This window comes from Pongo pygmaeus, chromosome 1 (genome assembly GCF_028885625.2).
Source record: "Pongo pygmaeus isolate AG05252 chromosome 1, NHGRI_mPonPyg2-v2.0_pri, whole genome shotgun sequence".
NCBI lineage: Eukaryota > Metazoa > Chordata > Mammalia > Primates > Hominidae > Pongo > Pongo pygmaeus.
Genome location: NC_072373.2, coordinates 218,485,324 through 218,498,611, shown reverse-complemented (window position 1 = coordinate 218,498,611; position 13,288 = coordinate 218,485,324). Strand labels below are relative to the sequence as shown.

The window sequence follows — 13,288 nt, the reverse complement described above, 5'->3', positions numbered from 1 at the left end:
CACTCTCTAATTGGATGTCCTGGGTCCTCCCAATTCTTAGTCCTTTAATACTTATTTTTCTCCTTCTTTTATTTGGACCTTGTATCTTCTGTTAAGTTTCTCAATTTATACAAAACCATATCCAGGCCATCACCAATCATTCTATACGACAAATGCTCCTTTTAACAACCCCACAATATCACCCTTTACCTCAAAATCTTCTGTCAGCTTAATCCCTCCTGCTCTAGGTTCCCATGCTGCCCCTAATCCCCCTCAAAGCAGCCCTGAGAAACATCACCCATTATCTCTCCATACTACCCCGAAAAATTTTCACTGCCCCAACACTTCAACACTATTTTGTTTTATTTTTATTATTAATATTAGAAGACAGGAATGTCAGGCCTCTGAGCCCAAGCCTGCACGTATATATCCAGATGGCCTGAAGCAAGTGGAGAATCACAAAAGAAGTGAAAATGGCTGGTTCCTCCCTTAACTGATGACATTCCACCATTGTGATTTGTTCCTGCCCCACCTTAACTGAGCCATTAACCTTGTGAAACCTTCTCCTGGCTCAGAAACTCCCCCACTGGCACCTTGTGATCCCCGCCCCTGCCGTAAGAGAAAAACCCCCTTTGACTGTAATTTTCCACTACCCACCCAAATCCTATAAAACAACCCCACCCCTATCTCCCTTCACTGACTCTCTTTTCGGACTCAGCCTGCTTGCAACCAAGTGAAATAAACAGCCTTGTTGCTCACACAAAGTCTGTTTGGTGGTCTCTTCACACAGACATGCGTGACACCCAGCACTTTGGGAGGCCAAAGCGGGTGGATCACCTGAGGTCAGGAGTTCGTGACCAGCTTGGCCAACATGGTGAAAACCAGTCTCTACTAAAATAACAAAATAAAAAATAACTAAAAATACAAAAAAATTAGCTGGCATGGTGTCACACACCTGTAGTCCTAGCTATTTGGGAGGCTGAGGCAGGAGAATTGCTTGAACCCAGGAAGTGGAGGTTTCAATGAGCTGAGATTGTGCCACTGCACTCCAGGTTGGGTGACAGAGTGAGACTCAGTCTCTCTCTCACACACACACATAAATAAAAATAAAAATTAGATGGGTGTGCATAGTGGTGCACACCTGTAGTCCCAGCTACTCCAGAGGCTGAGGTGGGAGGATTACTTGAGCCTGGGAGATGGAGGCCGCAGTGAGCCAAGATTGCACTGCTGCACTCCAGCCTGGGTGACAGCATGAGACCCCATCTCAAAAAAAAAAAAAAAAAGAAAGAAAGAAATAAAGAATGCTTCAGGCTGGCTTCCTGACATCTAATTAAGTCTTCCCATGTGCCAGACTCATACTAGTGCTTGATACAGGCTGGTGTTCTTGAGGCAGCCAACAGTCCTATGGAGTGGGGAGTACTATTATTATCCCCATTTGACAAACTTGGAAACTGAGGCTGAGTGCACATAACTTGCTCATGATCAGCATACTGGCATTTGGCAGAGCCAGGATTCAAATCCAAGTGTTGCAAATGCAGGGTTTCTCAACCACCATACTATCGGCTTGCTGGACTGCATAAGTCTTTGTGCATTGCAGGATGTTTGGCAATATCCCTGGCCTCTTGTCTATGACACTCCAGCACCAGCCCTCTGCCCCTTCCTGAGTGAGGACAACAAAAATGTTTCCGATATTCTCATATCTTCTGGGAGGTAAAATCTCCCCTGTCTGATAACCACTGCTTTCTCACTCAAGCTGGGAGGCAGGAGACACAGCAGATATTGCTATTGTTACTGCAGATGTGGGACTTGGTTGTTAGGGAAGATTTCCAATGGTGACATCAACCTCTGACCTGACCTCGAAACGCAAGCAAGCACAGTTTCCCAGATTTGCAAGAAAGAGGACAAAGCCTGTCTATTCATTCTCTCACTCCATAGGCATTTGCTGAGCACCTACAAAGTACCAAGCCCCAATCCAGCCTCTGGTGATAAAATGGCACAAAAGGAAAATTCCTGTCCTCCCAGACAATAAACACACAAGTGAGGCAGGTGATGATAACGGTCACAGGGAAAAACCAAGCAGTGGGGGGTGAGGAAGGTGGGGGATGGGGAAGATGGGGGATGGGGAAGGTGGAGGATGAGGAAGGTGGGGGATGTGGAAGGTGGGGGGTGGAAAGGGTGGGGGATGGGGAAGGTGGGGCTGGGGAAGCTGGGCGTAGGCATGCTGGCGGGAGTTAAATTTTAAATAAGATTTCCAGGGATGGCCTCACTGAGAGGGAGACATTTGAGCAGAGACCAGCAAGAGGGGAGGCATGGAGCCTAGCGGAGGTCTAGGGGAAGAATGGCGTACAGAGAATGGCTTGCCATACAACAGCTCTGGGACCTCCTCCACAGGCTGATAGATGGATGATAAGCTGGAGTTGAATCACAGAGTGGGACGATGAGGTCTGAGGGCCGGTGGGAGGAATCGTGTTTGTGATGTCCATTGTGACTTGGTGGCTTACCCAAGACTATTTCTAGTTAGCAGTGCCATATTGTAAGCTGGGACTCTAGAACTTTCTTTTCTGGCTGCATCCGGCTGGATGGGCCACTTTCTTCTCTGCATGGGCCCTGTCCTAGAACCACATCCTCACTTGAGCCTGTGACTCACCTGGGCTGGGCCAGTGTTTGTGGGACCCAGGGAGGTGGGGGAGGACAGGTGTGACTTATAAGTGGAGGAGGTCTGCTGGCTCTGAACCGTGTCCTAAATGGTTTACGCTGCGCACAGCTTCCTCTCAGCCCGCTCTGAGCTGGAAGCAGCATGTGGGTCCTGGCCCTGATCTTCCTGGCAGCAGCCTGCGTGTTCTCACTAGGGGTCACTCTGTGGGTCATTTGCAGCCATTTTTTCATTGTGCACATCCCTGCAGCGGTTGGCCACCCTGTGAAACTGAGAGTCCTCCATTGCATCTTCCAGCTGCTGTTGACATGGGTGAGTTTTGTGCTGTATGTATCCCCTCCAGCTGACCATTAAGGAAGGTGGCAGGAAAAATCACACACCGGAAGCTTCTAGCTGAATGAACACCGGTATCATGGGGCCCGCAGTGACAGCTGATCGGACCTTCTGAAACGTGCTTAATCCCTATTAGGTGGTTCTCAGCCTCTTTGGGTGTTTCTGAAGCTGGCCCTGGCTAATATCCACAAAATTCTAAGAATGATCTGCTTTCTCAGTTAACAGAAGGAAAAAAACCAGTCTGGTTCTATTCACCTGAGTGTCTCCCAGCTGACTGTCTTTTTTTGTTGTTGGTTTGTTTTATTTTAAAAATTGAGGTAAAATACGCATATAAAATTCACCATCTTTCCCATTTTTAAGTGTACAGTTCATGTGTCCAGAAATGTGTCCATATTATTCACAGCACTCACCACTCTCAGAAGTTGTGAAGATACGAATGAATTTTCCTGAGTCTCTGGGCCCCCATTTTTATCTACCTGCTAGCTAGAGCCAGCAAGCCACAAAGTAAACGGGTAGCAGATGAGTAAATTAGTGCCGGTGAGCGAAAGTACAGAATGTGACTTTAAAAATATGTTGTTGCTTTTGAGAGCTAGAAAGCTGCCTAGGGAATATAGTTTGGTTCTGCTTCTGGTGTAATTTGTTAAAATACCTGTAAATGGAACTGTGTAGGTGTTGCCAATATGGATTTCTTGTACTTTTTCTTGTACCTTCACAGAAACTGAATATACAAAATATTTTTTGTAAGTTTCTGACATAATGAAAAGCAATTGCCAGTGCCTCTTCTCAAGAGACACCCTAGGTGTTTCTTCTATGCTATTCAAAATAACTTCTATACTATTCAAAAGAATGTAGCTATTACCTAAAAGAGAAGATCCCGGGAACTCTAGGCTTCTGATCTCCAGTCAGCTTTTATAAGATGCAGTGATTGGGTCCTAGGTTTTCCTGCCCTTGACTGTCAGATTCTGTAGTCCAGGCTCCCAAATACAGTGACTCGATTTCCTCTTTTGCAAAGTAGGGAAAATTGCTCCTACTTCACAGCATTCTGTGGAGACTCCATGAGTAACCCTCTCCAGAAGGCTTATTATAATGCCTGACACCGAGGGAGCCCTCTGTAAATAGTAGCCATTGTTACTCTTTGTTGATTCTTTTATTTTTTATGCGAAGATGTGTTATGCAACTGCTGTGTGTCCTGCACCAGTTCTGGGCTCTAGGGCCAATGACAGGTGAGAGAGGTAAAGTTCCCCCAGGTCTGCCTTTAGGGAGCTTGTAGGGTCCAGGCAGTGGGCAGCGGGGAAATGGTCTATAAAGAAGCTAACCCACAAGTGAACAAACTACAGATAAACAGCTTCCCAAAGTGGAGAACACAAGGAGGACAGCAAAACCCATCAGGGTAGCCGAGCAGGGCTTCTCTCCTGGGGCTCCTTGAGCCCCTGGGGTCACAGAACACAAGGGGGTCATGGATTTGGGTCACAGAACACAAGGGGGTCATGGATTTGGATGGGGTCAAAATTACCCCATTTTCACAACTAACTTCCAATTGAAATTCTTTTCATGAGGAATGAAGGCAACAAACCACAGTCCTGAAAGCCAGACCTCGACTTTGTCACCAAGAGGAATCAGACATATTTGCATAGCCTGTTAGATATTGTGAAAACTCATGTATTCTCCTCATTTCTTTGAAACTAGGGTAGTATCAGGCAGCAGTTCGATCTTATTACTCTATGTGCTAGTAAGGAAGCACCTATATTATTATGACACACATTTTAATATTTTGATAAGTATATTTAAATAAAACTACTTTTCTTTATAATCCCATGTATTTATTTTATGTATTTAAAAATGTTCTGGGTTGGGTGTAGTGGCTTACACCTGTAATCCCAGCACTTTGGGAGGCTGAGGTGGGAGGATTGTTTGAGTCCAGGAGTTTGAGACCAGCCTGGGTGACATAGTGAGGCCTCTGTCTCTCCAAAAAAAAAAAAAAAAAAGTTCTCAAATGAGGCCTGCAGCTTTTCACCCATGGCCAAAATGGCTGTGGCACAGACAAGGATTAGGAAACTGGAAAGGATACCCAGAGGGAGAGCCCTCTTTATTTACATATTTTTAACTCTTTTTTTTGAGCTGGAGTTTTACTCTTGTTGCCCAGGCTGGAGTGCAATGGCATGATCTCGGCTTACTGCAACCTCTGCCTCTAGGGTTCAAGAGATTCTTCTGCCTCAGCCTCTCGAGTAGCTGGGAGTACAGGAGCCCACCACCACACCCGGCTAATTTTTGTATTTTTAGTAGAGACTGGGTTTCACCATGTTGGCCAGGCTGGCCTTGAACTCCTGACCTCAAGTGACCCACCAGCCTTGGCCTCCCAAAGTGCTGGGATTACAGGTATCAGCCACTGTGCCTGGCTGTATTTTCAACTCTTTATGCAAACTTTGACATATACCAAAGGGGAACAGGGTGCCCACTCTCCAGTGTCACCATCACTGACTCCTGGCCTGTCTCCCTTCCCTGTGTCCCTAAATGTCTCTAACTTTTCCCTCATTTTCATTTATTTAAGAAGCCAATGGACATCATATTATTTTATCCTAAAAATTTTCAGTAGGCATTTTCAAAAGATATGAACTCCTCCTTTCTGTTTTTAAACAATGTACCCTTACTACAGTTAGCTACACAGGCTTGGGGTGGCCAGATTGGCTGGGACGGCACAGGACGGCCTCCCTGGAAACAGATGTTGTGCCCAGGCTGAGGTGGAACAGGGTCTCATGGTGGAGGTGGGTGTTGCAAGTAGAGGGACCATCAAGGGTGCCCAGAAGCCTGGCTTGTAGTGGCTGCAGTGGAAGGTGTCAGGAGAGTGGGTGGAGAGGGGCTGGCTGGTGCTATGGCCACCTGAGCCTGCATGGGAGTGCATTTTCCTGCAGGTGTCCTGAGGGAACTGAGGGCTTGAGTAGGGCTGTGATCCAATCTGATTGCAGTTTCCAAAAACTCCTTTTGCCACCTGTGGAGGGCAGGTTGTGAAGGCCAGACTCCAGATGGCCTAGGAAGAAACCCATCTCGACCCATTTCTTCTTCTCTCTCCAACAGGGGATGATGTTTGAGAAGCTCAGAATCTGTTCTATGCCCCAATTTGTCTGTTTCATGCAAGATCTGCTTCCGCTAAAGTACGATCCCGATGTTGTGGTCGTGGATTTCCTCTTTGGGACAATCCCTGTGAAGCTGTACCAGCCCAAGGCATCCACTTGCACCCTGAAGCCTGGCATCGTGTACTACCACGGTGGTGGGGGCGCCATGGGGAGCTTGAGTAAGAACGCTTTTCTCAGACCTCCTAAAGGGTGGTGGCACCCCTTAACATAACTTGGAAGAATGGGCATCTTCCTGGGACTTAAAGTCTGCTGTTATTACCAGAGAACACCAGGGCAGTTCATGGTTTGCAGATCATTGAGGGGGCAAAAATATGGCATATATTGCCCTCTTATGTATCTCCTTATTTACATAAATGTAATCCTTAGTTAAATTAACAATACTGTAATATAAGGAAGGATACTGTAAGGTAAAGATCCTGAAATATACGCTTACTTGCATTTATATGTGTACATATGTATGTACATATAAATGTATACATGTATATATCACTATTTTACTTATAATCACCACCTCTATTTAGTTGGAAATAAGGATATTTTAAATGAAAAGAATTAAAACACAGCATTTTGTTTCACATCAGGTTTTGCTAAGACAAATTCTGGTACAGACAAACAGGAAGATTTGAGAAAAATCAATGAGAGGAAAAAGTCACTATTGAGACAATTTTACTGTCTTAATTATTACCCCCAGGGAATTAGGGGAGAGGAAACACCTTTATTTGCTTTCAGTAGTGCTTTCTAATCTGTGGAATGCCAGGGTCCCAGTGTGTGAGCCTTTGAGAATAAGGGATTTAATGCAATGGTGGTGTGGTTTGGTCTGTATGAGAATGATAGTAATAGCCAATATTTATTAAGCAATATTTATTAATATTACTAATTACAGGCAGGCACTGTGAGAACCCTATATGTGGATGATCTCATTCCAACTCCAACACTCTACGAGTTAGATATTTTCATTACCCCAGTTCACAGATGAGGAAATGAAGCCTCAGGAGGTTGAGAGACTTGCTAGGCACTATGTTAGCTCAAGCTGGAAAGAGGCAAAGTTGAGATTTGAACTCCAGTCTGAATCCAGAGCTCACACCTTAAACCTCTGCATTCTACAGTCAAACAGCTTCACAGATATTTTTAATGGCTTGTAGGATGGATCGGAGGGTGGGCATCTTAGAGAAATTTGTTCAGGCAGTACCACAAAGGAGAATCAGTGAGAAGATTGATCGAAGTTTGCTGGAGTAGAGGAAAACCTAGTCAGCATCAGCCCAAGGGCTGTGTCTGTAGGAAGAAGACAGCAACAATGGCTGGCAAAGGAAGCCTTCCTAGCGAATGTCAAAAACCATTTATTTTCTAGAAACCCACCATGGCATATGCTCTCGTTTGTGCAAGGAGAGTGACTCCGTGGTTCTGGCAGTTGGGTGAGTAAAGGGGAGATCCCAGGGAGCCAGCAAGGAGCAAGGCTCTGATGTGGAGAGACAGGGTGGAAAGTAGAAATGGGGGTCGGGGGTGGGAGCAGATGGGAGCTGGAGGAAGCCCAGAGGTGAGGATGGGCTGGGAGAAGCCAGTAAAGAGAGAAAGAGAAGGCGGCTGGGTGTGGTGGCTCACGCCTGTAATCCCAACATTTTGGGAGGCCACGGTGGGCGGAATGCTTGAGCCCAGGAGTTCAGACCAGCCTGGGCAACATAGTGAGATCCCATTTTTACAAAAAATACAAAAATTAGCCAGGTGCGGTGGCATATGCCTGTAGTCCCAGCTACTTGGGAGGCCGAGGTGGAAGAAGCACCTGAGCCTGGGAGGTTGCAGTGAGCCGTGGTTGTGCCTGGGTGACAGAACACTCAGAACACTCAGCCTGGGTGACAGAACAAGACCCTGTCTTAAAACAAACAAAACAAAACAAGAAAAAGAGAGTGAGAGAAAAATAAGGGGAGGTGAAGAGAGATGGAGAGACAGAGAATGGGGAATCCCTTCCTCTGTGCCTGTGGGCCTTGGGTTTGTTTAAACAGAGGCGTTTTGTGCATTTGGAAGCTGGGTAGGAGGTGGTCTTTTTTAAGCAGTTCAGGTGCAGAGTTTCACTGCAGTAACACTTGGACAACATAGCTCTTCTTTGAGTAAAACAACCCTGCATCTCCCTCTGCTAAATGCCTGTGGTGCCCCGCACCATCACTCAAACAACCCAAAATGCTACCACATTCACTTCCAAGTGCTCCCAAAAGGGAGGTCCCCCTGGCTGAGACCCACTGAAGAAAGTGAGAGAAACAAAAACAAAAGCAAACCCATTGTCTCTCCTAACAGATCTCTGACAGTCACCGCCCAGCCTGGAGCCTCAAAGAGGGCGCGGTAGGCATTGGGTCCCCTGTCCTGCTGCCTGATGCAGCATCACACACGTGGTTCCTCCTGGTTAAGTTTTCCTGTAGTTTCATTTAAAGGTACACACTCTAAAGAAATATCAGTTCTCTGTGTCTCAGTGGGGGCACATCTGCCAGCTTTCTTGTGGCACAGCTACCTGAGGTGAGTGGAAAATGAAGAGATGAAGCCGGGCGCAGTGGCTCACACCTGTAATCCCAGCACAAGGCCAAGGCGGGTGGATCACTTGAGGCCAGGAGTTCAAGACCAGCCTGGCCAACATGGTGAAACCTTGTCTCTACTAAAAATACAAAAATTAGCCAGGTGTGGTGGCGTGTGCCTGTAACCCCAGCTACTCAGGAGGCTGAGGCAGGAGAATCACTTGAACCCAGAAGGCAGAGGTTACAGTGAGCTGAGATGGCGCCACTGCACTCCAGCCTGGGTGACAGAATGAGACTCCATCTCAAAAAAAAAAAAAAAAAAAAGGAAAAGAAAATGAAGAGAAGAGATGAGAGAGAGAGACCTGGATAAACCCCTGACTTTACAATTCTCAGTTCCAGAAGGGTTTCTACCATGGGATGTTGCTGGACACCTTATCATTCTGATTGTGCTAAACCAAGAGATCATCAGTAGAACATGCTAGCAAGTCTCCGCCAGAAAGTTATTTTCTAAATCCAAGGTAGACAGGATTTTGGAGTTAAGGGCATTGTTTTCCAGGATGTCCTATTCCCGGGTGGCCTGAAATGGTGGTATGGAATGGAAATGGCTGATGGAAGTTTTATTTGTTGCTCCCATAGAGTGTTTCTTTGTCTTTTTTTTTTTTTTTTTTTTTTTTTTAATTTGTGGCCAGCATTTAAAAATAGTGAACTTTCTCACAAAACCTGGATTTCTGGAATCTCTTAGCAATACCAGGTAGGCAGGGCAGCAATGGTGTTGAGTGTGCATAGCTTGTTTGGAAGAGTGCTGTCTATCTCTGGCCTCTGGTGGTGCAGTCAGTCCTCAACAATGTCGACAGGTTCTTGGAACTGTGACTTGGAGTGAAACCAATTTTACCTATTACAAAACCTAGGCTAATTGATATACACAGAATTAAGCTCTGATGGTATAATTCTGGTCACAAAAACACCAGCTAATTTATTAAAAAATTTTTTAAAAATTTATTTTACTACTTTTATATTTTATAATTTTCTTTAATAGAGACGAGGTCTTGCCATGTTGCCCAGGCTGGTCTCAAACTTCTGAGCTCAGGCAATCCTTCTTCCTCAGCTTCTCAAAGTGCTGAGGTTACAAGTGTGAGCCACTATGCCTGCCCTAAGCTTCTAAATAAAGAAAAAACCTGCTAATATTAAAAATTGAAATAAATGTGAGCTATACATATATTTTTCAAAGATAAAAACAAAAAGATAATTATTTACCCAATTTTTGGTGAATCAGTGAGTGATGGTGGTCATTCTGGTGGTGGTTTAAATCTAGGAATAAATGTTTACAAGGTAAAAATTGTCAGGAGTACCTCTGACTGTCTCCCAGTTCAAAACTACTTACAAATGTGGCAGCCTCACTGAGAGATTCTGTACCGCATCATTTATTTTTGTGTAGATGTATGATTATTGTAAACTTTATGCATTTTTTTGTTTTTGAGATGGGATCTCACCCTGTCACCTAGGCTGGAGTACAGTGGAATACAGTGTTGTGATCTCGGCTCACTGCAACCTCCGCCTCCTGGGCTCAAGTGATTCTTGTGCCTCAGTCTCCTGAGTAGTTGGGACCACAGACACACACCACCAAGCCTGGCTAATTTTTTGTATTTTTGGTAGAGGCAGGGTTTCACCATGTTGCCCAGGCTGGTTTTGAACTCCTGAGCTCAGGCGATCCATCTGCCTTGGCCTCCCAAAGTGCTGGGATTACAGGCGTGAGCCACTTTGCTTGGCTGACTTTATAATTTTTTTCTTTTTTGAGACAGAATTTCACTCTTGTTGCCCAGGTTGGAGTGCAAGAGTGCGATCTCGGCTCACCACAACTTCTGCCTCCCGGGTTCAAGGGGTTCTTCTGCCTCAGGCTTCCTGAGTAGCTGGGATTATAGGCATGCACCACCATGCCTGGTTAATTTTGTATTTTTAGTAGAGATGGGGTTTCTCCATGTTGGTCAGGCTGGTCTTGAACTCCTGACTTCAGGTGATCTGCCTGCCTTGGCCTCCCAAAGTGCTGGGATTACAGGCATGAGCCACTGCACCTGGCTGGCTTTATGCATTTTTATTTTGCAATAATTTATATTCCTTCATCTATTCCTTTTTCAACTCACTTATTCCAGTTCAGGGTCGTGGGTGGCTGGATCCTATCCCTGCAGCTCAGGGAACAAGGCAGGAACCAATCCTGGACAGAACACCCACCTATCGCAGAGCACACTCACACCTACACCCACATTCACCTGGACTGGGACAATTTAGACATGCTCATGAATGTAACATACACATCTTTGGGATGTGGGAGGAAACTGGAGGACTGGGAGAAAACCCACACAGACATGAGGAGAATGTGCAAACTCCACACAAACAGTAGTAGCCCAGGCTGGAATTGTTTTTCTTTCTTTCATCAATATAATGAAACAATGTTGAATGAAATGACATTATTCGAGAGCCTGCTTTTTTTTTCTTCTTTGAGACAGGATCTCACTCTGTCGCCCAGGCTGGAGTGCAGTGGCATGATCACAGCTCACTGCAGCCTCAACCTCCCAGGCCCAAGTGATCCACCTGCCTCACCCTCCTGAGTAGCTGGGACTACAGGCATCCACCACCATGCCCAGCTAATTTTTTATATTCTTTGTAGAGATGGGGTCTCACCATGTTGCCCAGGCTGGGCTTGAACTCTTGGACTCAAGGGATCGGCCCACCTCAGCCCCCAAAGTGCTGAAATTAAAGGCATGAGCCACCAGCCTGGCCAACCTGCTGTATTTAAGTCTATAAGATCCCCCCTAACAAAATCTGTAGGTATGGAATGATTAATTAAAAACTCAAGCAGGCCTTGAAGTTGCTCATACAAGAATCATAAAACAGGAAGCAGGAGCAGGTGAATCAGCGAAGCAACATGAGACAGGTTCAGGAAGATGGGGCTAGTGTGGGTGATATTTACATTGCTGGCCAATTGGTGGATGTCTCGTGACACAGGTCCCCCATTAGGGCATTGAGACGGTAGGAATGGCACCTGCCTAGGTATGTGGGCTTTATGTGTCTTGTCTCATTTAAGCCTCACACCTAACTTTACCTGCTCAAGTTCCACAAAGGGAAGTGAATGGACTAATTTGGGCTAAAAGAGGCTAGATGCTGATATTTTTGGATCTGCTGGGGCATTATCAACTGTGTTTCTTGATTCCTTCTTGATTCCTTTTTAGTTACCGCAAGTTACCTAAGCATAAGTTTCCAGTGCCAGTAAGAGACTGCTTGGTGGCCACCATCCACTTCCTGAAGTCCCTGGATGCATATGGAGTGGATCCAGCCCGGGTTGTGGTCTGCGGTGACAGTATCGGAGGGGCAATAGCCGCAGTGGTTTGTCAAAAACTTGTGGACAGGCCAGACCTGCCCCGGATCCGGGCTCAGATCCTGATCTATGCCATTCTCCAAGCCCTGGATTTACAAACCCCTTCATTTCAACAGAGGAAAAACGTCCCACTGCTCATCTGGAGTTTCCTCTGCTACTGTATTTTTCAAAACCTGGATTTCAGCTTCTCCTGGCAAGAGGTCATCATGAAAGGTGCCCATTTGCCTGCCGAAGTCTGGGAAAAGTACAGAAAGTGGTTGGGCCCAGAAAACATCCCTGAGAGGTTTAAGAAGAGGGGTTACCGACTGAAGCCCCATGAGCCCATGAATGAAGCTGCTTACTTGGAAGTAAGTGTTGTCCTGGATGTGATGTGCTCGCCCCTGATTGCAGAAGATGATGTAGTGTCTCAGCTCCCAGAAACCTGCATCGTGAGCTGTGAGTATGATGCTCTCCGGGACAATTCACTGTTGTACAAGAAGAGGCTGGAAGACCTGGGAGTGCCCGTGACCTGGCACCATATGGAGGATGGTTTCCACGGAGTGCTCAGCACCATTGACATGAGCTTCCTGCACTTTCCCTGCTCCACGAGAATTCTGAGTGCATTAGTTCATTTTATAAAGGGACTGTGACTGTCTTTCTTCTCTGCTGGTACTGTGGTGTGGATTCCACTGGCATCCAGCCTCCCCTAGGGCTCTCTGTTGCTGATTTAGGTGGTGCATAGTGGGGCCAGGGAGGGGGTAGAGGTTGCTGTCACCTTTCTGGTCCAGGTTCTAGAACCAGACAATGCATGCTCCTGATGTCCAGAGGACATGGTAGAAAAGACAGGTTTGGAGGTGGGAGTGGGGCTGTCTGTCTCTATTTTCTGTTGGGAAACCCTGGGCTGACAATCTTCAGTGGCCATTTGTGGGAGTGAATCAGCAGGTAAGAGCTGTTCTCAGCCTCCCTAAGGGGCAGTTCAGGCTCTCAGATTGATCCAGACTGTGTGTGACTTGTGTCCATTTGACTGGACTTTGGAATAGCACAAGGGCATCCGTACAGCCTCACAAGGCTTTCCCAATGTGGCTCAGAGGCAGGAGCTCTGATGTTCTAGGCTGCTGTGAGGTGGTGGTGGTGGTGGAGAAACTGGCTTCACCCACCTTCTCTTCTGTGAACAGTAGTGACTTTTCCTGTTGTTTCTCAGCCTCTGGGATCAGAGTCTTCACTGCCTGGGCTGGAAACTTTAAGATAGAATGGTGGGGGCGGCTGTGGCAATTTCTTAAAATAAAATAAGACAACAGTGGATTTGCCACATCAATGGACTCTTCCTTTCACGAAAGATTTCTCT

General features: G+C 46.2%; 1 protein-coding gene across 1 annotated transcript; it reads left to right on the top strand.

Moving 5' to 3' along the window:
* The first annotated feature begins 2,776 nt into the window (after positions 1-2,776).
* Positions 2,777-12,593, top strand: AADACL3 (arylacetamide deacetylase like 3). The gene is made up of 4 exons (XM_054466698.1): positions 2,777-2,944; positions 6,038-6,254; positions 7,445-7,508; positions 11,819-12,593. The coding sequence occupies exons 1-4, from the start codon at positions 2,777-2,779 to the stop codon at positions 12,591-12,593; spliced, it is 1,224 nt and encodes a 407-aa protein (XP_054322673.1).
* Positions 12,594-13,288: the final 695 nt, after the last annotated feature.